Source organism: Erpetoichthys calabaricus, chromosome 12 (assembly GCF_900747795.2).
Source record: "Erpetoichthys calabaricus chromosome 12, fErpCal1.3, whole genome shotgun sequence".
Lineage (NCBI taxonomy): Eukaryota > Metazoa > Chordata > Cladistia > Polypteriformes > Polypteridae > Erpetoichthys > Erpetoichthys calabaricus.
In genome coordinates, this window is record NC_041405.2 from 121070591 (window position 1) to 121092056 (window position 21466).

Here is a 21466-nt window from a genome sequence, read left to right on the forward strand (position 1 = left end):
GGTATTTAAATCCATGTGTCCATCTGTACATGCGTCTTTTAAAAAGCAATAACAGGACAATAAATTCAAACATAGTTATACCACATTACGAAACTGCACACTCCTTGAAAACTTAGAAAATCTGCAAAGCTATAGGACCTGGGGCCTCATGAATAACACCGTGCGTAGAATTTACACTATAACATGGCGTACTGACAAAAGCAGAAATGTTAGTACGCACAAAAAAATCCAGATGCATAAATCTGTGCGAATGCCAACTTCCACGTTCTTCTGCTGCATAAATCCCAGTCAGCGTGAAAAGTAACACACGTGCACGCACCTGCTATCCCGCCCCAACTCCTCCCAGAATTACGCCTCTTTGAATATGCAAATCAATATAAATAGCCCTTAAGCTCAGCCTTCTGTGAAAAGGCAATGGCACAAGCATGGGGGAAAATTGAAGAATTTCAGCGAATACCAAGTGGAGGCAAGGAAAAACTTAATATTTGTTGGTTTAAACAGTGATATAATCAACAAAAGGAACTTGACCGAGTGACAGAGTGTCGGAGAAACGCAAAAGTTCAAGTTCACAAAATCGCACAGTACCCGAAATAAAAAAGAAGCGGTCAGATATCAAAGTCGCCGTGAAAAGGCAAGTCGCACCCCAACGTCTGAGTGTCATATGAAAGCTTATTAAGGTAAGAGAAAAAAAAAAATAGGGACACAGTAAGAAAAAAGCTCAAAATGCCAACTTTAATCTCGAAATTTCCACTTCAATCATGTAGTTTATTTTGTCATTAAAGTAGAACATCATAAACTTCATCTTTAAATTGTTTACTAGTTTCTCAAATACCATTGTAACTAAAGTAGCACGTTAAATGCTTTGTTTTGTACGTATGTGTTCTTCTATGTTCTCTATGTATGTGAATCACTACGTGCTTCTTAAACGGGCATTCGCTTCCTCCAACAGGACACAGAATCCATTACATTTGTGATATTACAGCTCTCTGAATAATTAAAATACTGAGATGTATATTTGATATAATTTTCATGACAAAAGGAATTTAAGCATGTTATTAAACATAGGAACACAGTGGCGCAGTGATAGCGACTAGCAAGCGCCTCGTCCAGATTGTTCCTGCCTCCCACAAGATGCTTGCTGCGACATGCACGACCTTCGATGAAATAACTTAATGCAGCAGTACTGTCTCTTTCAAACGTACTAACCCCCAATTCCTGTCCTTCCTTTTCTTTCTCCAAGTAACCAATCGCCACACAATCAGCTCTGTAATAGATGTTAAGCCATCTGTAAGCTTAGTATGCAGATTCTTCAAAACTTTTAAGGAACATTGAAATATCTTCGTAGTACATGTTTAATTATTCTATTCATCTGTCTTTTCAGTGTCATCATATGTAAATATGCGCTTAATAAAGTGGCGCAGGTTGTGCAATATTATAACTATTGCAAGATTACAGTGAGGTGATTGCACTTGCAAGTACAAAGAGTTCTATAAGGAGCACTTGATGGATTGATTGAGTATGTTTATAGTTCTTGGGATGAAACGGTTTCTGAACCTCAAGGTTGGTACAGGAAAGGCTCTGAAGCGTTTGTCGGATGAGAGCAGTTCAAATAGTGAACGGCTGAGGCAACGTGTGCTTGATTCGGTATACCGATAATTCTCTTCCCGATCAGCTGCTTCGAGTGGTGCAGTGAGAGTAATATGGAAAAAGAGGATTCGTGGTGGCAACCCCTAACGGGAGCAGCTGAAAGTAGAAGAAGGTGCAGTGAGAGTACTAGTGCTAAAGCAGCTATGGTATATGGAATAGTTTGGCCATTCCGTGGACCATTATATTGTTACAGGTTAATTACAATCAGATGCCTTAAACTAATGAACAGTATGCGGTTCATTTCAGTGTATATGATAAAGCTGCGTCAGGGATGTGGATCTAAAAAGAAAGGGAAACCACACTGCAGCAAAAGCACTGCTTTGAAGCTTGGTGCCGCCAGTTTGCAAAACCGAGCGGAGAACTTGTGCACACCAGGGTTTGAGCTACCGTGAAAATGTGAGTGGCTTTATGCCAAGTTTAGGTTTTATACATCGTGATTTGAGTATGGAAACGGGAGTACGCAACATTTTTGTGCCTACACACCGTTTATACATGAGGCCCGTAGTCCTCCGTTTGTGATCTCAATATTACAAATTTGGGAAATTAAGTCAGTGACAGCGTACAAGTACACATATTGCAACTGCTTACTCTGAGAATGTTTGTTGTTGTCAGGTTTGCTTGTCAGAGAGTAGTTTACACAACTTTTTAGCTTCTTTTTATATTTTTTAAATGTAATTTACTTATTATCCTTTCCTGTTCACAGCTGATTTCTGCAAAGAAATGCTTGGGACTCATAATGCTAAACTGGATCAACTGGGATAGAAAAAATGCCATTAGTTTGCATTCAGTCGATATATTTAATACTATTTCACTTTGTGCACTAAAGGTTAACAAAAATTAGCTGTGTTTCTTAGATTCAGGCTTGGTCACCATCTTATTCCACTGTATGGATGTAGTGAAACAGACCTCAAAATAACCAGCACACCACTGGTTTGTGGGAGGAAAACAACAAATGCCATAAAATTACCCTTCTGGACACATGCAACATAAAAACTGTACACAGTGGCTTGGCCAGCACTCAGCACCAGCACTGTGGGACTGTGACAGCACAGGCCTAATAACCATGCAGTCCATCTATAAATGCTCAACATCCAGAAAACAACATGCTTTTTAACCTAAACCTGTTCAACATGTTATTATTATGTATAAATACCCAGAAAAGAGCGGACTGACGTCAGTCACTGGTCTAGTACATGAACTCAAATGCCAAGAACAGACACGGCAGTTAAGGGACAAGATAGCGATTTATATGAAAATGGCAGCATCATTTCACTCTACATAAATTTTTAAAGCCTCCACATGAAAGAGTACTTTTCACAAATGCAAAATAAAAACTATGACTGTTCCCATTTAATTTCAATAATTCAGTGTCTCACAGACAGCTGGATCTAAGCCTGTAATTCTAATTCTCTCACCTAAAGAAACTGCTCTTCTGAGAAACTGGATGGCAAGGATGAAAGTGCTGCTGTTATCTCAACTCTGTAAACTTGTTGCTTTGATAGTAGTCTACATTTTCCTACCTTTAGCAAAACGGTTCTGCCTTTCCCTCCATATTTTACAGCCGAGATATATTAGAAGTTTGTTCTTTATTCTACTCTGCAACAAGGAAAAAGAAAAATCTTACTTTGACAAAATCAAAATCCATGCTCAATGCTTTTGTCCATTTCAAATGTCAACATAGAGCTTTTGCTAAATCAAAGATACAATCGGTCTATTTCTTCCTCAGGCAGGCCACATTAAATGTCTCACAATTTCTCACCAATGAGAACAGAAATGTGCTTTATATTCCAATATCTGTCCAGGGCTAGAGTTTAAAGACAGGGTCCAAAACATCTCTAGATTAAAACTTCTCATTAGAACACTCTAGACAAGAACAGGCCATTCAGCCCAACAAAGCTTGCCAGGCCTATCCACTTATTTCTTCCAAAAAAACAGAAAGACGAGTTTTGAAAGTCCCTAAAAAGTCTTTCTGTCCATCACACTACTTGGTCGCTTATTCTAAGTGTTTATGGTTCCCTGTGTAAAGAAATCTTCCTAATGTTTGTACATAATTTACCCTTGTTCTTGATGAACTCATTTTAAGACAAGTCTCTATCCACTGTACTAATTCCCTACATAATTTTAAACACTTCAAACATGTTACCTCTTCATCTTTTTTTTGTTTAAACTCAAAAGGCTCAGCTCTTTTAATCTTTCTTCATAACTCATCTCCTAATGCCCTGGAATCAGCCTAGTTGCTCATCTCTGGACCTTTTCTAGCACTACTATGTCCTTTTTGTAGCCTGGAGACCAAAACTGCACATAGTACTCCAGATGAGGCCTGACCAGTGCATTATAAAGGTTGAGCATAACCTCTTTGGACTTGTACTCCACACACTGTGCTATATAACCTAACATTCTGTTTGCCTTCTAAATGGCTTCTGAACACTGTTGGGAAGTTGACGGTCATGTGTTAACATTTTTATGAAAGAAACAGCTTAAATTTTTACTTTGTCTGAACTATTAGTTTTGTCTATAGTTTCAGAAAATAGGCAAATATGAACCTTTCTTTTTAAGTTTATCATGATGTTTTCAAATAAAACAAAGTTTCAAAGTGTTGAAGTGGCCTTATTCAGTCACTCCCAATGCTTTTCCCTTACACATAAGCTTGACTAGAAAATATAATTTTTGGATGTGTTAACAAGTGTTAGTAAAAAAAAAAAAAAAAAAAACTCCCAGATTGTGAAATCAATATAAAATCCTTGGAGGTGATGACATTCAATATTTTGAGTTTCATATTATACACCTAACTGCAATAAAAACAAAGGTTAGCAAGTCAACACAGGGAATCAACACAGGCCATGGCAGGAATCAGTTTGAAAAGAAAGGACGGTGTATTACAGCATGCTGGTTAACACAAAATTACAATTCTTCCAATATTTGTTTACTTACTTTTGCTACATGGGTACAATTCAATATGAAAACAACTGGAATAACAGATGCAAAATAAAATTAAAGAATTTAAAAATATTTCCTTAATGTAAACAACATGCAATTTTCTCAGCTAATAATAAAATTAAGAGCAAAACACTGAAGAGTGCTGTGGGTTGACTTATATTGCAGACAAATGGAAGTCATGTAAATAAATGCTGGTGGTACTGGAAGGGAGGAACACTAATAATACTGTACAGCAGGTTGTGTCATGGAGTTCTTCTCATCATCTATAATCGTTGTACCCTCAAATTTTTTAATCCACCTATCGGTAATTATTGAGGAGAGACCTATTTTGGTCTACTTTTAAAATGGAAATAAATAACCAACTTGTATTGCAGAGATTTAATTCATCTGCAGTTTGAATTTCTACTATAAAACAGTTGCATTTTTTCCCCCTAATAGAAAAGAAAAGAAAAGCATTATCAGGAAGTTCTGATCATGCCTAAAATATAGCCAAAAGCTGAAATTTATGGCATTGTGAAAGCAAGTACTAAAATGTATACAAGATTTAAATAAAACACATTGTGCATTACTGTCTTGTATGTGTGTATACCGAGAGTCACACACATACCTTATACTATCACCGGACATGATGAATGACACCCAGACCTGTTGGAAATCTCTGCTTAATAAGTTACAAGTAGTAAATAGCCACACTGGTACAAGACAGTCTAGACCAGAGGAAATAATAGAATTCAGGTTCTGAAAAGTTACCATCAGCTTTGCCTATTCACTAAATGTTAATTTATCTTTAACTCCCCATCAATTGTGAATTTGATTAAATGGATCCAAGAATGTTAGGTTTTACTCTTATATACTAATAAAAGAATAATTCAGGAGTTTAAATCTTACACTACTTTATAAACAAAACCAATCAAAAGATACATTGAGATTAATTTATTTTTGCAAATATTTTATATGTAAGTCATTGCACTGGCATCATATATAAAAATACATAGAAAAAACCCAAAATATTGTAATCCAGTAAACTCAATTACAGAGAAAAACACGTGTTGACTTTAACTAGTACTGAGTTGCCGATACAGTCTTATAGTTGTAAGCTGAATTTCAGGATCACCACTTTTTATATCAAGTGCCTTTAAGAATACATCTAAAGCTTCTTTTAACCTCCCTCCTTTTTGAAGTTCTTTACCTTTGTTCACTAAATTATCATACTCTTTGTCTTGTGACTGAAGTTCATTAGCACAAAGCATTTCAGCATTTTGTTCAATGAAAGGAATCTGCCGTTGAGAAGCAAAGCAGTCTACATTTTCACCCGACTGAAGCTCAAAATTGCCAGTCGATTCATCTTGAATGCTCTGCTCGTCTTCTAAAGACTCACTGTTATCACTTTCAGAGTAACTTGCTTCACTTTCCTCTTCTACCTCCTCATCTTCCCCAGTGACAGAAGCATCCTCTGTAGATTTTTCAGATGCAGACACTTCATACATGTTATCATCCTCCTGCATTTTTACTTCATTGCGTGGCTCTATATCATCACTTTTGTTATCACTTGATACTTCTTCTTCTTCATCCTCCTCCTCCTCTTCCATCTCCATACCTTCACTAATATCTTCAATATCCTCCACAACAGCAGATACAAAAGAGGTTCTAGAAGCTACAGACGCATTTGGAGCAGCAGCCTTATGACCAGGCGTCAAAGATGAAGATGATGTGTGTAGTACAGGAAAGTTTTGCTTTGGAGTTGATACACTGATCCCAGTGAAAGAAGAACGTAATGGGCTTGAATTAAAATAGTCTAGTTCATTAACAGAAATATTTTCTGCTTCATAACTGCAATTTGCATTATCTTCCTCATCTCCACTATCATAAATAACATGTGCCTTTTTTTTCCTTCGCATATTACACATATCATCCTCATCCTCCTCTTCCTCTCCATTTTCAGGACTGCCATCACTTTCATGTTCAAAGGATATATTTCTTGTAGGTGATTTTTCAGTATTGCCTTTAATATAACCATTCTCAGTGCTTGTACTCATCTTTGGAGATTCTTTTAATAAGCTGCCAGAGCTCTTCTCTGCAGAGATGTGCAAATTGAAGTCAGGTTTAGGGATGTCAGATGTGTCTGCTTCAAACAGATCGTCCATACTGTCATCAATCTGAAGTTTAAAGTCACACTGAGGCATCGATTCAGAAAACAAATCGGGGTCTGCCGCATCAAATTTGTTAGACTTGTCCATGTCATAAAAGGATTGCCGAGACAAATTGAAATTTGCTACATTTGTTTTAACTGCACAAGGAGAAGTCATTGATGCATCATTTGTTTCATTTTTAGGTGCTAGATTGTTAGGCGACAGTAACTGGCTTCTTCTAGAACTATTGTCCTTTAAATGTTTATTGGGTGAATACATCATTTCTGAAGTAGCAGCATCATCATTTAACAAGTTGTGTTTCAAGCTTGGTGATGCCATATTTATATCAGATATGTTAACAACCTTGCTCACAAAATCTGAAGGGCCATTAATAAGCTCATTTTTACTGAGATTTTCACTCCCTGATTTAGTAACACTACTATTAAATTCCTTTTTTATTGAACATTCACGGGGTGAATTCAGCATTTCCATGTCGTTTGCCTCTGCTTCTTCATGACTACTGTCAAGAGCAAGATCAATTATTTTGTGGCTTACATTGTTAATCTCCTCTTCGTGGTCAAAGCTTTCATTTGTTAAATCCACAACTGCTGATGGTGATGCAGAATCATCACTAATAGTCAACTGTGCAGAAACTGGTATCTCTTGTTTAGATGTCTTCTCAAGTGTTTGCTTTGGCTGAATTTGTTTATGAAGCCACCCTGGTTCAGTGTTGGATTTAATGCACTCATTAAACTGTTGATGAAGTTCAGATTCTGCTTTCACTAGTTCTTGTGCTTTTAAAACTCTGTTCTCAATATAGTGATGTGCTTCTAGATCTTCAGGATGGTCTTGAATTGCTGAATCACAAGAAAAGAGAAGATCATGATCAGAGATGCCAAACATGTTTAAAGTGTGAAGATATGCTATGTGCATATCCAGAGAAATGTCTGTATGTCTCTGCCTTGCATGTAACATTTGAAGTTGGATCTGTGTAGAAGAAGACCTGGTCTCTTCCAGTTTGAATAACTCTTTTAACTCCTGCTTGCTGAAGTATCTAAAAGGGTTCTTTTTGTCACCAGTTGTCTGTCTAATCAGAGAGTCCTTAAACACCTGACGTCGATATATCTTTTCCTCCACAGTGCCACATGTAATAAGCCTATATATGACAACATTTTCCTTTTGGCCAATCCTGTATGCTCTGTCTACTGCTTGTGCATCTGTAGCTGGATTCCAGCTGGGATCGAAAATCACAACCCTGTTTGCAGCAGTAAGTGTAATGCCTACCCCTCCAACCTGAGTGGTAAGAAGGAACACAGAATAAGAACTGTCATTTTGGAAAAGAGCAATGCGTCTTTCTCGTTCACCTAAATGTGTGATTGTTCCATCAATTCTCATCACATTAAAACCTCGATTAACCAAAACCCGGTGAATAATATCAAGCATTTTTCTTGATTGTGAGAAGACAAGAGTACGGTTGCCTTCACCTTTAAGTCTTTCCAAAAGCCCAATTAGAAAGGTTAACTTGCCAGATTCTTGAATTAGTGTCTCATCTGAAAGGTGGTCTATTTTTCCAGCGGTACCACTGTTCTCAACCAGATCATCTTCATTATTATCTCCATTTTCAAGGCCCAATTGGTAACAAGCTCTTGCAGAAAGGAGACGTGGGTGATCACACAGTTTCTTCAATATGTTCAGTTCAGCTAAAGGTGAGCGAGTCGTCATGAGAAGTTCCTTGATTTGGTCTAAGGAGATGAACTTTCTGTAGATTTCTTCTTGAACTGAGCTCAGAAATGTCCATACAATCAGATCATTTTTTCTTGTAAGAGAAGGCATCTCACAATTCACATTAGGATTAATATTTTCTTGGTTTTCTAAAATTTCTGCATCCTGTTCCCCTTTTAAAAGCTGTTGCTTCCTATCCTGAACATCCTGCTTTGTTCTTCTCAGAAAATATGGGTCAATGATTGACATCAGATTTTCAGAAATTTTTAGCCCCAGTGCTTTTTCTCCGGGTGTAGCATCCTTTTCTCGTGCACGAGTAATAGGGTTTTCATATTCAATTTTAAAGGTCTTTGCTGTACCTAAAAGTGTTCCCTTTAGAGCGAAATCAAACAATGCCCACATTTCTTGCAGATTATTTTGTACCGGTGTCCCAGTTAGAAGAATGCGATTTTTTGCAGGTATAGCATGGGCACATTTTGCTGTTTTGGTTGAAGTTGATTTAATCTTATGTGCCTCATCTAGAATGAGATAGTCCCATGTAAATTCTCTGTCTGAAAAACTGGACAATGCTTGCCAGTTGTTGATTAACATTTGATAAGTGGTTATAAGTACCCCACCTCGTCTCTGAATCTTTTCCAAGTTCAATGTGCGCTCTCTTTTGCTTGTCCCATGAAATTCTTTAACTCTCATTCCTGGAGTCCACTTTTTAAATTCCTTTGTCCAATTACCAATTAAAGTTGTGGGCATAACAAGAAGAGCACACGTGACAAAGTCAGAATCAAACATTCCAGAAAGAAATGCAATAATTTGAATAGTCTTTCCCAAACCCATGTCATCTGCTAAAATTCCACCTTTTCGTCCATCTCTGAATAAACTGTAAAGAAATGCTACTCCTTCTTTTTGGTGTTCAAAGAGTTTGTCATGAAGTTCCCTGTATATTTTTAAACCACTGTTATTTATATTAACAAATTCATCATCTTCATCACTTCCAATCCCAAATTCTTTAACAGCTTCTTCAAGCCTCTGTATTCGGCTCTTAAGCTTTTCACTTTGATGAACTTCATAGGCAGCACTGAACAGTTCCAAAGACTTTACCAGGTTTCCTTTTCTGGCCTCTTCTTTTCCTTCTTTTACCAATCTAAGGGAAAAGAAAAATTAAGAAATGAAGAATATTTTTTGGTTTCTAAAAATACACAAAGTAAATTTACAAGTACTATTTGAAAATAAAAAGATATACTATAGTGTAAAAATTTCTATGAATGTTAAGAACATAATGTTAATTTTCAGAGAGCATGTTTCAGAAAGATTTATATATATGTTCCAATCATGCACCTTAAAAGAACATGTCACATTTTTTGACTTTCACAGCGATCTTCGGTCGTTGCCTTGATTTACACATCTTAGCAAGTCAGAAGCAGTCGGCGGCACAAGCTTATTAAGGCCAGTTGCATAGTCTGACACGCTCCAACTAGTCAGCAGCTCTCTCAGACAAAAATCTAAAAATTGTCTGATTCTGTCTTTGGTCATAAAACTAGGCTTCATGTGCATGAGAGCCAACAGCCAATGAATGCCTTTCCAGAAGTACAATGCATATAATGCCACAATGAAGAATAAATTAACGCAGGTGTGTGGTGTAGCGGGTACACAGCTCAAGTCAACAGGGCCACTTTTTAAATAAATAATCGCTGCACTTATGGCTTAGCGAGGGGGCGTATTGTGTGTGGCAGATCGGTTCTCAGGGAATTTGTGATGCGGGTGAACCTCGCTTAAGTGCACAGGTGAGGAGTTGTCTGCATCCGTAATTGTTCCCGGGAGCTGCTGATTGACACAGCTGATCCACGTCCCCATGATATATAGAAGTGCGTGGCGGCTAGTAGGGGTGGATGAAAAAAAAAAAAAGGAAGAAGAAAAAACGAACAGGAGGTTAATGAGGAGAAGACAGCAAGAAACAGGAGGGAGAACGCTGGCGCGAGCGAAAGCAGGCTTGATGGAGCAGGGGCAGCTGGAAGGACAGCCCCAAGAAAGAGTGTTAGGCCAACACTAGGTGGGGCTGAAGGAAGCGGTCGCTCCAGCTGAGCGATCAAGGAGCTGGAGTGACCAGTGATGAAGACGACTGGCCGTTGAAAGTCAGCGGCAGTCATGGAGGCTTTGGGCTGGTTGAGCCCCAACGTGAGCGACCTGGCCTCTGGGGAAAGAACCCAAGTCTCGGTTTGGATGGAGCCCGACGTAGCCAGGGATCGGAGGGCTACTGGACCTGTATTGAGGGAGATGCATTTTGCTGGTTGGGCGACTCCCTGTTGAGGGGCTCGGAAGGGAGAAGCAGGAGAGTTGCCAGTGTTAGAGAAGTCGCACCGTGCTTTGGATTTTTTAAAGAGACTGCTTCATGCCATTGTTTTAACATCGTTGTTTTAAAGGATTGTTTTTTTTTTCTCTTGTGCTTTTTAACTTCCACCTTTCACCCGTTTTTATGGATTATTTATTTAGAAGATTTTGAGACACTGCACTTATTTTTTTGAACACTTGTTTTGTTTGCTGTTTTTAAATAAAAGCACTTTACACTTTTGCACCATTCCCTTGCTTCATTGTTGTGCCTCACCGCCTAGCTCATCAGTGACATTACCAACAGTGTCGGGTTCAGGGCTCCCAGAAGGACGATGGAAGCGTGGAGTGAACCCGCATCATCACAAGGTGTTTTGCACCTCACAACCAGAAAAAAAAGGCTCATCTGCATGATGTTTCCTGTTTTACCTACTACGACAGAATGTGAACAAGAAAAAAGGGAAAACATTGTAGCTAAGCTCACCATTCGTGTTAATGCCTTGTATAGCACCTGCTACATCAGAGAGCTATTTAGCTGTCAGAAAAAGAGACAAGCGTGACTGTGCAGGAAAGTTGTAATGCAGTCATAAAATTTGACATGCCCAGCGATTTCAGTCATATAATCTGACATGATCCAGTGACAAGATCAGAAACTCAGTGTAACATACCCTACAACTAGAAGTTGCATAACATGAAAACAGCTTTACTCCACTCATACTCAGTTGTACACTCTGCAAGAGCCACACCCGATGCAGGTGTCAATACTTAAAACACTCAAAGCAACAAATCTGCCTAACACCAGTGAAGCATAGACAAGGCTGCACAGCATCAACCTTCTGACTGCACATCTAAACAAGCAACTAAAGTAGTGAAAATTACTGTCCAATTGGAACTGCAAACATGCATTGCTAGAATATAGGTGTGGTATTTTAACACGTAGTATTTTCATAGACCACAATGAATAATACTGCCTGTTCATTAGCACAGCTGCTTTTCTTTCCAATACCGATGAGCACTATTATTATTCTGGAAATGCAGGGGCCTGCTGATATAATTGTTCAGCTGCCAAAATGGAAAAATCAACAAGTGTAGAAATATTTAACCGTATAATAATAATAATAATAAAAAAAAAAAAAAATCATTAGGCTGACAAAAATGTCTTGGCCAACCAGTGCTGCTGAAGACGTTATAAGTTTGAAATATAACAGCTTGTCTCATATATAAATGGCTACGCGTGTGTGCGTGTGTCGGTCTTGCCCGGAAGTGAGAGGTGGAGTTGGGGTAAGGGCTCCACTTCTGAGGAAACATAAAACTCACTTAACTGCTCATAACACAAGCAAGGCCATCACATCACCAAACAAAACCTCAGGAGAAAGACAAAGTCACTTAGCCGCTAACATCTGCAAAATGGTACCCCTTTTACTTTTCCTTCCACTGCTAATGTTCAAGCAATGCGAGCTCCTAGGAGAGAGATGACCAGAGTAGTTCCTTTCGATCATCTGACATCTCTACAGTTCAATTTTTTTTTGACGATTTCAATAGTTTCTAGGACCCCGGGCTTTTTACAGCACGCGCTTACACAGCTAGTGTTATACAATGGACAATCTAAGCTTATACGAGGTGAGACACAAACATAACCGGACTGGGATTGGGGCTTTCCTGGAAAACAGTCTGGAGGTCAGCTGGACATGAAGCATAGAACTATATCCCCTCCTACATACCCTCTCAAACCGCCGACCGTCTAGGTATATCCTTGAACAGCCCAGTCAGTATCTGCCCAATAATCGCTACACGAGTTGCCGCAACAATGTCAGGTGATAAAAGCGAACAGCGAGACAAGACAACGCTCCAGCACAAAGTGCTTTTTCCGTAAAGCAGTTTTTGACTGACAAAAACATTCCTGTCCTCGATCATCCTCCCTATTCGCCCGATTTAGCTCCCTGTGATTTTTAATTGTTCCCGAAAATCAAAAGTGACCTGAACGGAACACATTATTCTTCAATGGATAAAGTGAAGACAGAAACGGTAAGCCTGTTGAAAAGCCTCAAGCAAGAAGACTTCCAGCACTGTTTCAATCAATGGAAAATACGTATGGAGCGGTGTAGAGATCAGGAGGGGGAATATATAGAAGGTTACAATGTTTAGAATGCTGTAATTCATCAATAATTTTTTTTTTTTTTTACCAATCCGGTTATTTTTGTGTCTCACCTCAAATAAAGTGTGACTTGTGTCACATAATGCGTATTCTACATAAGTGTGACGCTATTTTAAGAGCTCCAACACAAACTTCTATACTGTAACAATTTGTACTGCTAGTGTGCCTTTGGATATTGAGGGAATGCGCTGGTGGAGGTGCTTTTACAATATATTGTTGGATGATTTGGTATTTAAGTTACGTTTGCATTAAAACTAGAGTAGATCTTGTTATAAAATCTTTTACAGTTTGGAAGCAGTGGACACACCTTTCACAAGGGACATAATTAACAGCAAATCACATTTTAAACGTGCAGGTGAACCTGTTCTTCCTTTTTGGTAAGTGCCTACTAAATAAAATTCTTATAGCTTTTCCACAGCAATGCAACTGCCCAAAAAAGAAAAACCAACAAGCTGTCCTGCTGTAACAACAGTTCAGTGCAGTGCAGTACTGTACCATGCAGAGCACTTTGTACACTACAAGGAGTTCATAGAGATGGAAATAGATAGATAGATAGATACTTTAGAAATGTAGGTAAAGACCATTTCCTCCTGTCTTAACAAAGTATCTTAATTACTCAACATGTGTAAACATAACATTTTACTTTACCCTGTGATGGACAGCCGGCGGTTCAGATCGGCTGGGACGTCCCTGAAAGAAAAGAGTGGAGGAAAGCAGCCTTTTCAGGGCACTGCATCCCCCAGGACACTAGGTGGCAGCTCCCCTGGATGGCAACGGTTCCCCGGATTCCCACAAAGCATCCTGGGACGTGGAGTCTGTTTCCTCAGCCCTGTTGGGTGCCGCCAGAGGGAGCTCACAAAGAACCTGGGGACTATTACTCTTACGACAACCTGGAAGAACTTTGGAGTCATGAGGACGGAAGCCAGCAGTACTTCCGGGCTATTTGAGAAGGATGATGTGGCATTGAACCTGGGAGAAACACTTCCAGGTCATGGACTATTTAAAGGACTGGTTAAGACCCAGCAAAAAGAGCCGGAGTTGGGAGGTTGGGTGACTAAGCTGCTGGGAGTGGAGGATTATGTTTATTGTATTATTGATTTGTGGAGTTAGCAGTGCTTTGTGCACTTTATTGGAAGAAAATTAAAGAATTCTTCTTGGTGCTTTTACAAGTGTGTCTTGGACGTCTGTCTGGTGGGTTTAGCGGGGCAACAGCACCTCTAGCGTCCACACCCTACTCACGCTAACTTGCACCTAAATACACACATTAAAAATGTATTTCTTACAGATGCCATGTGCATCGGTAATTTTTAAATTTAATTTAGTTAATTGCATTGAAACTCTTGACTAAGTTTTCTGTTATTCTACCCACAGACGTGTGGCAAAAGCATACCACTGTCTGTGGAGAGACTCCATGAAATGCTACAAAATCCAGACATTGGTGCATATCTGCAGGTCCAGATCAGACTCGTGGCAGACAAGTGTAAAGTTATTGTGCAGCTTCTGAACATCTTCCAGAGCCGATGCCCTATAACCACCAAGATTTTTGACTATCTTGAAGATCTACAGATGAACTTTGCTGCAAATGAACAGATGCAGTATAAAGCATGTGCCAAGTACTTTGAAGGGTTTGACGTCTCCTTTGCCATTAAAATACACATCCTCTATACAGTGGAACAAGCATACAATAATGCAGAGGAAAAGCTCACCAAATACATGTCAGATGGACAATCCCATTAACTTTCTTCAGGATGTCAGGGTGTTTGACCCTCATCACACTTCATTTATGAATAACAGTGCTTCTAGTTACAAACACATCCCAGGCTTCAGTACTGTACCTCAAGAGGAGTTTGAGGCCTACTACAACAGCCTGGGTCCAGCAGCACTCAGAGCTTCATTGTGTGGAGCGATTGATCTAGATGTGTTTTGGAATGGGCTACAGGAGAGACTTCCTGTGCTCAGTGTCTTAGCCAAAAGATACAAAGACGTCATCATAAACTCAGCAGATGCTTAACGAAGAAACAGCATTTACAAGCTGGTGTTGTCCAGTCAAAGAAGATCAATCACTAACAACAACCTCAAAGCCTTGGTCTTCTTGTACCACAACCAACGCCTTACCAGTGGGGCTTTTGAAAGGGATGACATGGAGAAAGATTGTGAGGAAGACTCAGAGGGAGACATGGGGAACATTTAGGCAGCTTTCAGGACTGACTCTCATCATTTCTGACTTCAGGAATTATGGTTTCATGAGTTATGAGTTCTCAGAAAAATAAAGTGTTCAGCTTTGTTGTGGATGTCTGCCAGTATAAATTAATATTTTTGGTCTGTAGACCAAATTTCTGAGTTATTTTTTTGCTGATTTACACTTTATATGGTGTGTTGTAAAAACAATGTTAAGAGAGGTTCAGTGGTACTTTGCTGTTTGTGTGCATACAGGTAATGTGAATTTCTGAACTTGGATGCAGGATATGCACTTTTTTATTAATGGAGTTTTTCAACATTTCATTTAATTATATTTTTTACATTAAGTCTAAGAAAGTACTTGAACAGATTTGTTGTCACTGACAGCTGATATCAATGTTCTGTGCTCTTTAAACCTTAATATTGTTGAAATCCTGTGCTTTTTTGGAAAGGTTACATAGAATACTAAAACAGTTGCAACTATTTCTGTAAATTCATTTGTTCTTGCAATGTTATAGAAAAAAAAATAAGGGCTCCAAACATTGCAACATTCTCCACAACTTTTTGAAACAGCTGCCACAAAAATCAGACATTTTAGGATTCAACAATCACAAAAAAAAAAAAAAACCTCGCGAAATCCTGAAGGGACTGAATAATACTGTTATTTCCAATCATGCAATCCTTATTTCAGAGATCACAGTAACAAATCTTTTTAATTGATGGAGCAACTTCAGATTTAATTTATTACTTCAGGCAGATGCTGATTTTTAGTAAATACATTTTATTTATAATTTGATCAATTTATTGAAAGAACCTCCATTCTTCTGCAACAATTTTTGGGAAGCTCTCAATGTTTTTTAAGTGGGCAAAATATGTAGTACATAGTGCATAAGAGGAAATTAGAGGCCTCCAAACAGAACTCATTCTGTTGAGCACAACAGAGTAATTATTACTTAAATCATACCACTGAGATTGAGAGCGGCAGCATGGTGGTGCAGTGGTAGCGCTGGGTAAACCCTGCCCGGGGTTTGTTCCTGCCTTACGCCCTGTGTTGGCTGGGATTGGCTCCAGCAGACCCCCCGTGACCCTGTGTTAGGATATAGCTGGTTGGATAATGGATGGATGGATGATATTGAGAGCATGAAGAAAGGCTAAAAAGATCTCAGCAACTCAGATTATACAAGAACGAAACAAAAACCACTAGTACAGAAAGTAATGATACCTCTAAAGGCTCAAAAACTGAATACCAAGAGATGAACAACAATTTAACTAGTTAGTTATAATACTCCTGTAAGAATCGCAAAAACAAAGATGCAAAAAAATTGTAATAACTTATAGTAATTATAAGAGGGTTTTCTTTCCTCTTAATTTCTTTGGTTTTACATATCAGGACCAAACCAAAAGCCCTCCAAGTCAAACATTACACAACTCTAAACTAATGTAACAACAGATTTTCCTATTTCATTATTTCTTCAGCACCAAAAATAAATAAATAAATAAATAAAATAAAAAATCAACAACCTAACCAAGTTCTTCAAGGGCATAAATTCCTATCCAATTTATGAAACATATTTTACAAAGTATGCATGTCATCTGCTTTGGAATCCCATAAGATATTGTTAACTTCACAAAAAACACATTTGACAGGATTGAATAGGATAACTTATATATCACATCACCTTACTTAAATTAATGTTTGAACCCACTTAATCCAGTATATCCATGTCAATAAAGCTTTCGGATTTGGCATCCATGAAGGACATTCTCTAACACCATTTCTTTTATTGTAATTCAGAGAGTGAGGGACAAGTGTTCCTAGCCTTGCTAGTTAAAAATGAAATAAAGCAAGCCACATAAAGTCTGAATTCTTTGTTTATGCCAAAGGAAAGGCCTCACTTTACGTGCTGAACATGACAAACAAAATGCTATTTCAGAATTAGATAAAATAGCTAATCAGTCACTGTACCCAAGAGATTTGTAACAAATTGTCAAGCAAGCCTCAACCCCTGCCCCCCCCCCCATTCATATAGTAGCATCTTCTGTACCATGACTATGTTTTCAATTTTCTATAAGAGACTCAACACCAGTCTGTTAGAATCTTATTATTTTCCATATTATACTATTTGCCTGATGACTTTATCCAAGGCAAATTACAACATTTGAAAGATATAACTGGTTGAAATTCTTTTGTTTTTTCAGTTGGGGGGCAAAGGCGGGAGATGCGACCTGCACCATGTGAACAATGGGATTTGAACTCACAACCTCAGGGTTTGAGGTCCAAGGCATTAACCATTACACCATACTACCTTATGTGGAACAATCACCTTTTCCTTTTCAGTAATCATGTATTTTAATTGAAATGTATACATTTTTAACTAGTTTCAAATGCATTCTCAACTTTCACAATTTTCAGGAACACTACAAAAATTAAGCTGCTTCCACAGCCAGATGCCATGCAGACTAACCTGCTTTAATCACTTCCACATGTGTTCAACACAATGGAGAAAACTGGCTGAAATCAAATGCAGTAAAACTTGTACTTTTTAATGATCCATTAAAGGAGAAGCTGTATTTTGTGCTGGTTGCTTTGCAGCACAGTAAACTAAATATGAAAGTAACAATATAAATTATTCAAGTTAATGAAAAATAAACTAGTTTAGTTTTTTTTCAGGGTCCACTAAACATATAGCCAAACTGTTTAATAATGGTTTTGAATTATAATCTTGGGTATACTGCCTTAAAATAAGATGACTGGCTTGCAGCATTGGTCCTCATGACTTTGACAATAGTGCAGCTTCTACTTTTAACATTTACCAATTTTATTTACCTGTATTTGCCCATATTTAATAACTCTTACCTTAACTCTCCTAAAAAATACACCTGTATTTTATTATTATTATATTTAAAGGCCACATTTAAATAGTCTATGGCAGGGGTAGGCAATCTCGGTCCTGGAGTGCCACAGTATGTGCAGGTTTTTGTTCCAACCCAGTTCCTTAACGAGAACTCAATTATTGCTGATGAAGCACATATTGCTTAAGTGACATTTTGATGCTTCATTTTAGTGGTCTCGCTTGTTAAGGTTCTCCAACCTTAATTGCTTATTTCAATCTTAAACTGCATTCAGTGTTTTAATTGCTCCTTATTAGCAATAAGATGTAAAACAGGGGTAGGCAATGTCGGTCCTGGTGAGCCGCAGTGGCTACAGGTTTTCATTCCAAACCAATTGCTTAATTAGAAACCAATCATTGCCAATCTCAGACCTTATTTAATTTTATGGCTTGTTAGTCTGTGCAATGTAAGGCTTTTATATCGTAGATTTTTTTCCTTTCCAAGGATATCATCCAAATGATTTGAAGCCTAAAACAGATCATTTTCAGTCTGTCACATTTTTCTATTAAGTGTTTTATTAAATCAAACCGTGCATGATGAACACACACAGATGGAATTGGAAAAAAGCTAGCTGAAGAACTGCTGGCTGCTTTGTCTTTTACATCTTATTGCTAATAAGGAGCAATTAAAACACTGAATGCAGCAGTTTAAGATTGAAATAAGCAATTAAGGTTGGAGAACCTTAACAAGCGAGACCACTAAAATGAAGCATTAAAATGTCACTTAAGCAATATGTGCTTCATCAGCAATAATTGAGTTCTCGTTAAGGAACTGTGTTGGAACAAAAACCTGCACATACTGTGGCACTCCAGGACCGAGATTGCCTACCCCTGGTCTATGGGTCCTTTTGTTTAGTCTTGCAATACTATTGGATAGTAACTGTGTATATACCTGGCCATCAGGCCATCAACTCATTCTTCCTGCAAACTGTCTGTGAAGCTCATCTACTTGTTTTACTGGACTGGATATAACAAGATTCAAGTAAGGAAAATGCCTGAAATATTTTTTGTGTGTTTATTATAATGTCTTGAGCATATAGATACTTAGTTAATTTGGAACATATTCATCAAATTAGATTTTGAGCTTGTAATGTCGGTGTTGTAATTCTACAACATAGGGCAGGGGTGGCAAATTCCAGTCCCGGAGTGCCACAGTGGCTGCAGGTTTTCATTCTAACCCTTTTCCTAATCAGTGACCACTTTTCACTACTAATTAACTTCTTTTTCCCCATTCATTTTAATAGCCCTGTTTTTAAGGATTCAGTGCTCTGAATTATTTTCTTCATTAAATGACAGCCAAACAGAAATCAAATGTGAAACAAGTCAACAGCTAACCAGCTAAATTGGGGCTTCAAACTCCAACTAATTTCACTCCAACCAGTTTCTTAATGAGAAGTCAATTCTTGCTGTTAATTAAACTCGTTTTTTAATTCTATGGCTTGTTGCTGCTCTCATTCTGACACAGCAGACAATTCCATAACTTTTGATTTTCTGTTTTTTCTAAGAACATTGTCAAAATGTTTTGGGGACCTGAGAGATCAACCTTACTGAGACCTTCACCTTTCTTTATTTTCAGATACTGTGTAATTGGCACAGGTGAGCTGGTCATGTGTGAAAGCTTGTTTTGTGTCTCATTATTGTTTGGCAGCTAATTAAAGAAAAAGAAGTTAATAAGCAGCAAAAACTAATGAAGAAGATGGTTAGAATGAAAACCTGCAGCCACTGTGGCACTCCAGGCCTGGAGTTTGCCACCCCTGACATAGGGGTTTGTGTACACAAGACAACTTGCCAAGTACATGACAGTGGGCCACATTTTCACATAAAATGTTCTTGTTCCTTGTTGTTCACATGACCTTTATCTGGCTTCTTGATATGCTTGAACAAGCTTAGACCATATTTATTAAACCTTTATGCTAGTTCCAAAAGAGATGCTTTATTTTTAATGGGGAAAGTAATAATAATAATAATTCTTTGCATTTATATAGCGCTTTTCTCACTACTCAAAGCGCTCAGCAATTGCAGGTTAAGGGCCTTGCTGAAGGACCCAACAGAGCAGAGTCCCTTTTGGCATTTACGGGATTCGAACCGGCAACCTTCCGATTGCCAGTGCATATCCCTAGCTTCAGAGCCACCACTCCTGCCTCCATACCAAAACTCTTTATGCGCAGTACTTACATTACCCCTGAATAACTACGTTTTTATGTAATCGAACTGCTGTCAGGTATCAGCATAATATGCTCTATTTGACGAAGTCACTACATGCTGCAAATTGATTTTCTGTGATGGTGTGGCATAGGATACATCCACTAGGCTGCAGGAAAACGTCGTTCCTTTTTTAAAAACTAATCTAATTCGTTTCATATTTTATTGAAACAAAAATTACGGAAACGGCATTCTTCTGACTGCTGCTTTATTTCAAAATGAAATCAGGTAAAACAAAGAATGTGAGAATAAGTGAAAGCTTTCTACGATCTGGCATGTGCCGCATACACCCACGTATAACTGACAGGAATGAGAGAATAACTGCCCTTTCAAAGTATTCAGCTATTGGTTCAGAAGCTTAGAGATGCAAAACCACTTAAAATAAAACGGTAACACGAAGGGAAAAACAATTGAACGCAATCACTGGTAAATATATTTACTGTATACGTTTATGTAAAGATCAATACAGCAACTCACCTCTGGTATTTAGCAACTGTGTCAAGATCGGGTGAGGTTGATGTAGCGGCGGAGTCGTCTTCACTCATCTCGACTACCAAATTTCACTATATATTATACTTTAATATTCTTCTCACTTTCTAAGAAACAAAAACAAACCCTTTCCAGTGAAACGCAACGACCATTACAGCAAGCATATTCACCGCCAACCTTGAAACCCAGTCAGGATGCACGTTACTTTCATTTCTTGACGCAACCGACGCGCGACGTAGCCAATAGTATGCTACTAAGAAGAATGCGTAGCCAATAAGCGTTTTTCAGTAAAATTCAAATGGTGAACCAGAGCTCGTGGCCAGTAGAAAGCTGTGGATATGAGCACTTCCTCCCAGAATTGCACTGATTATGCAAAAGAATGGAAGCGATATAAGTGAAGTAACATAATATTCGCGCAAAATCTTTATATAAAGTTTCTTAATCGCATTTAGATCCGCAGGCGTTGCTCTATTGCGGTTAAAATGTGTGATAGAAATAAGTAACTAGATGAGACGCTGTTAAGGAGAATGTGGAGGACGAAAGTGGAAGTGAGTGGAACGAGGCACAGGAGATGCTGCAAAAAAGCAATAGAGCAGTAGAGATAAAATCACAGAACTTAAAAAAGATTTCAAATATTAAGACGGTAATTTGTAATATAAAACAGTACAAGTTATCCCATGATTATATTTATCCTCCTTAATGTGGAAAAATACCAAAATGCAGTATTTGAGAAAAGTACGGGTGAAGTGTTAAATACAACTCATTAATGTAAATGTATATAGAAGATCTGATAAATG

At 38.2% G+C, this 21466-nt stretch overlaps 1 protein-coding gene across 1 annotated transcript; it reads right to left on the bottom strand.

The window, feature by feature from the left end:
- Positions 1–5502: 5502 nt before the first annotated feature.
- ercc6l (excision repair cross-complementation group 6-like) lies at positions 5503–20984 on the bottom strand. Its single transcript, XM_028816078.2, has 2 exons — positions 20658–20984; positions 5503–9573 (listed from the first exon to the last, which is right to left on the bottom strand). The coding sequence occupies exons 1-2, from the start codon at positions 20723–20725 to the stop codon at positions 5640–5642; spliced, it is 4002 nt and encodes a 1333-aa protein (XP_028671911.1). The 5' UTR covers positions 20726–20984; the 3' UTR covers positions 5503–5639.
- Positions 20985–21466: the final 482 nt, after the last annotated feature.

Coding starts and splice junctions, on each gene's coding strand:
- ercc6l (XM_028816078.2), bottom strand. CDS start 20,725: ATGAGTGAAGACGACTCCGCCGCTACATCAACCTCACCCGATCTTGAC. Junction 9,574..20,657: donor ACAGTTGCTAAATACCAGAG/GTGAGTTGCTGT, acceptor CTTTTCCCTTAG/ATTGGTAAAAGAAGGAAAAG.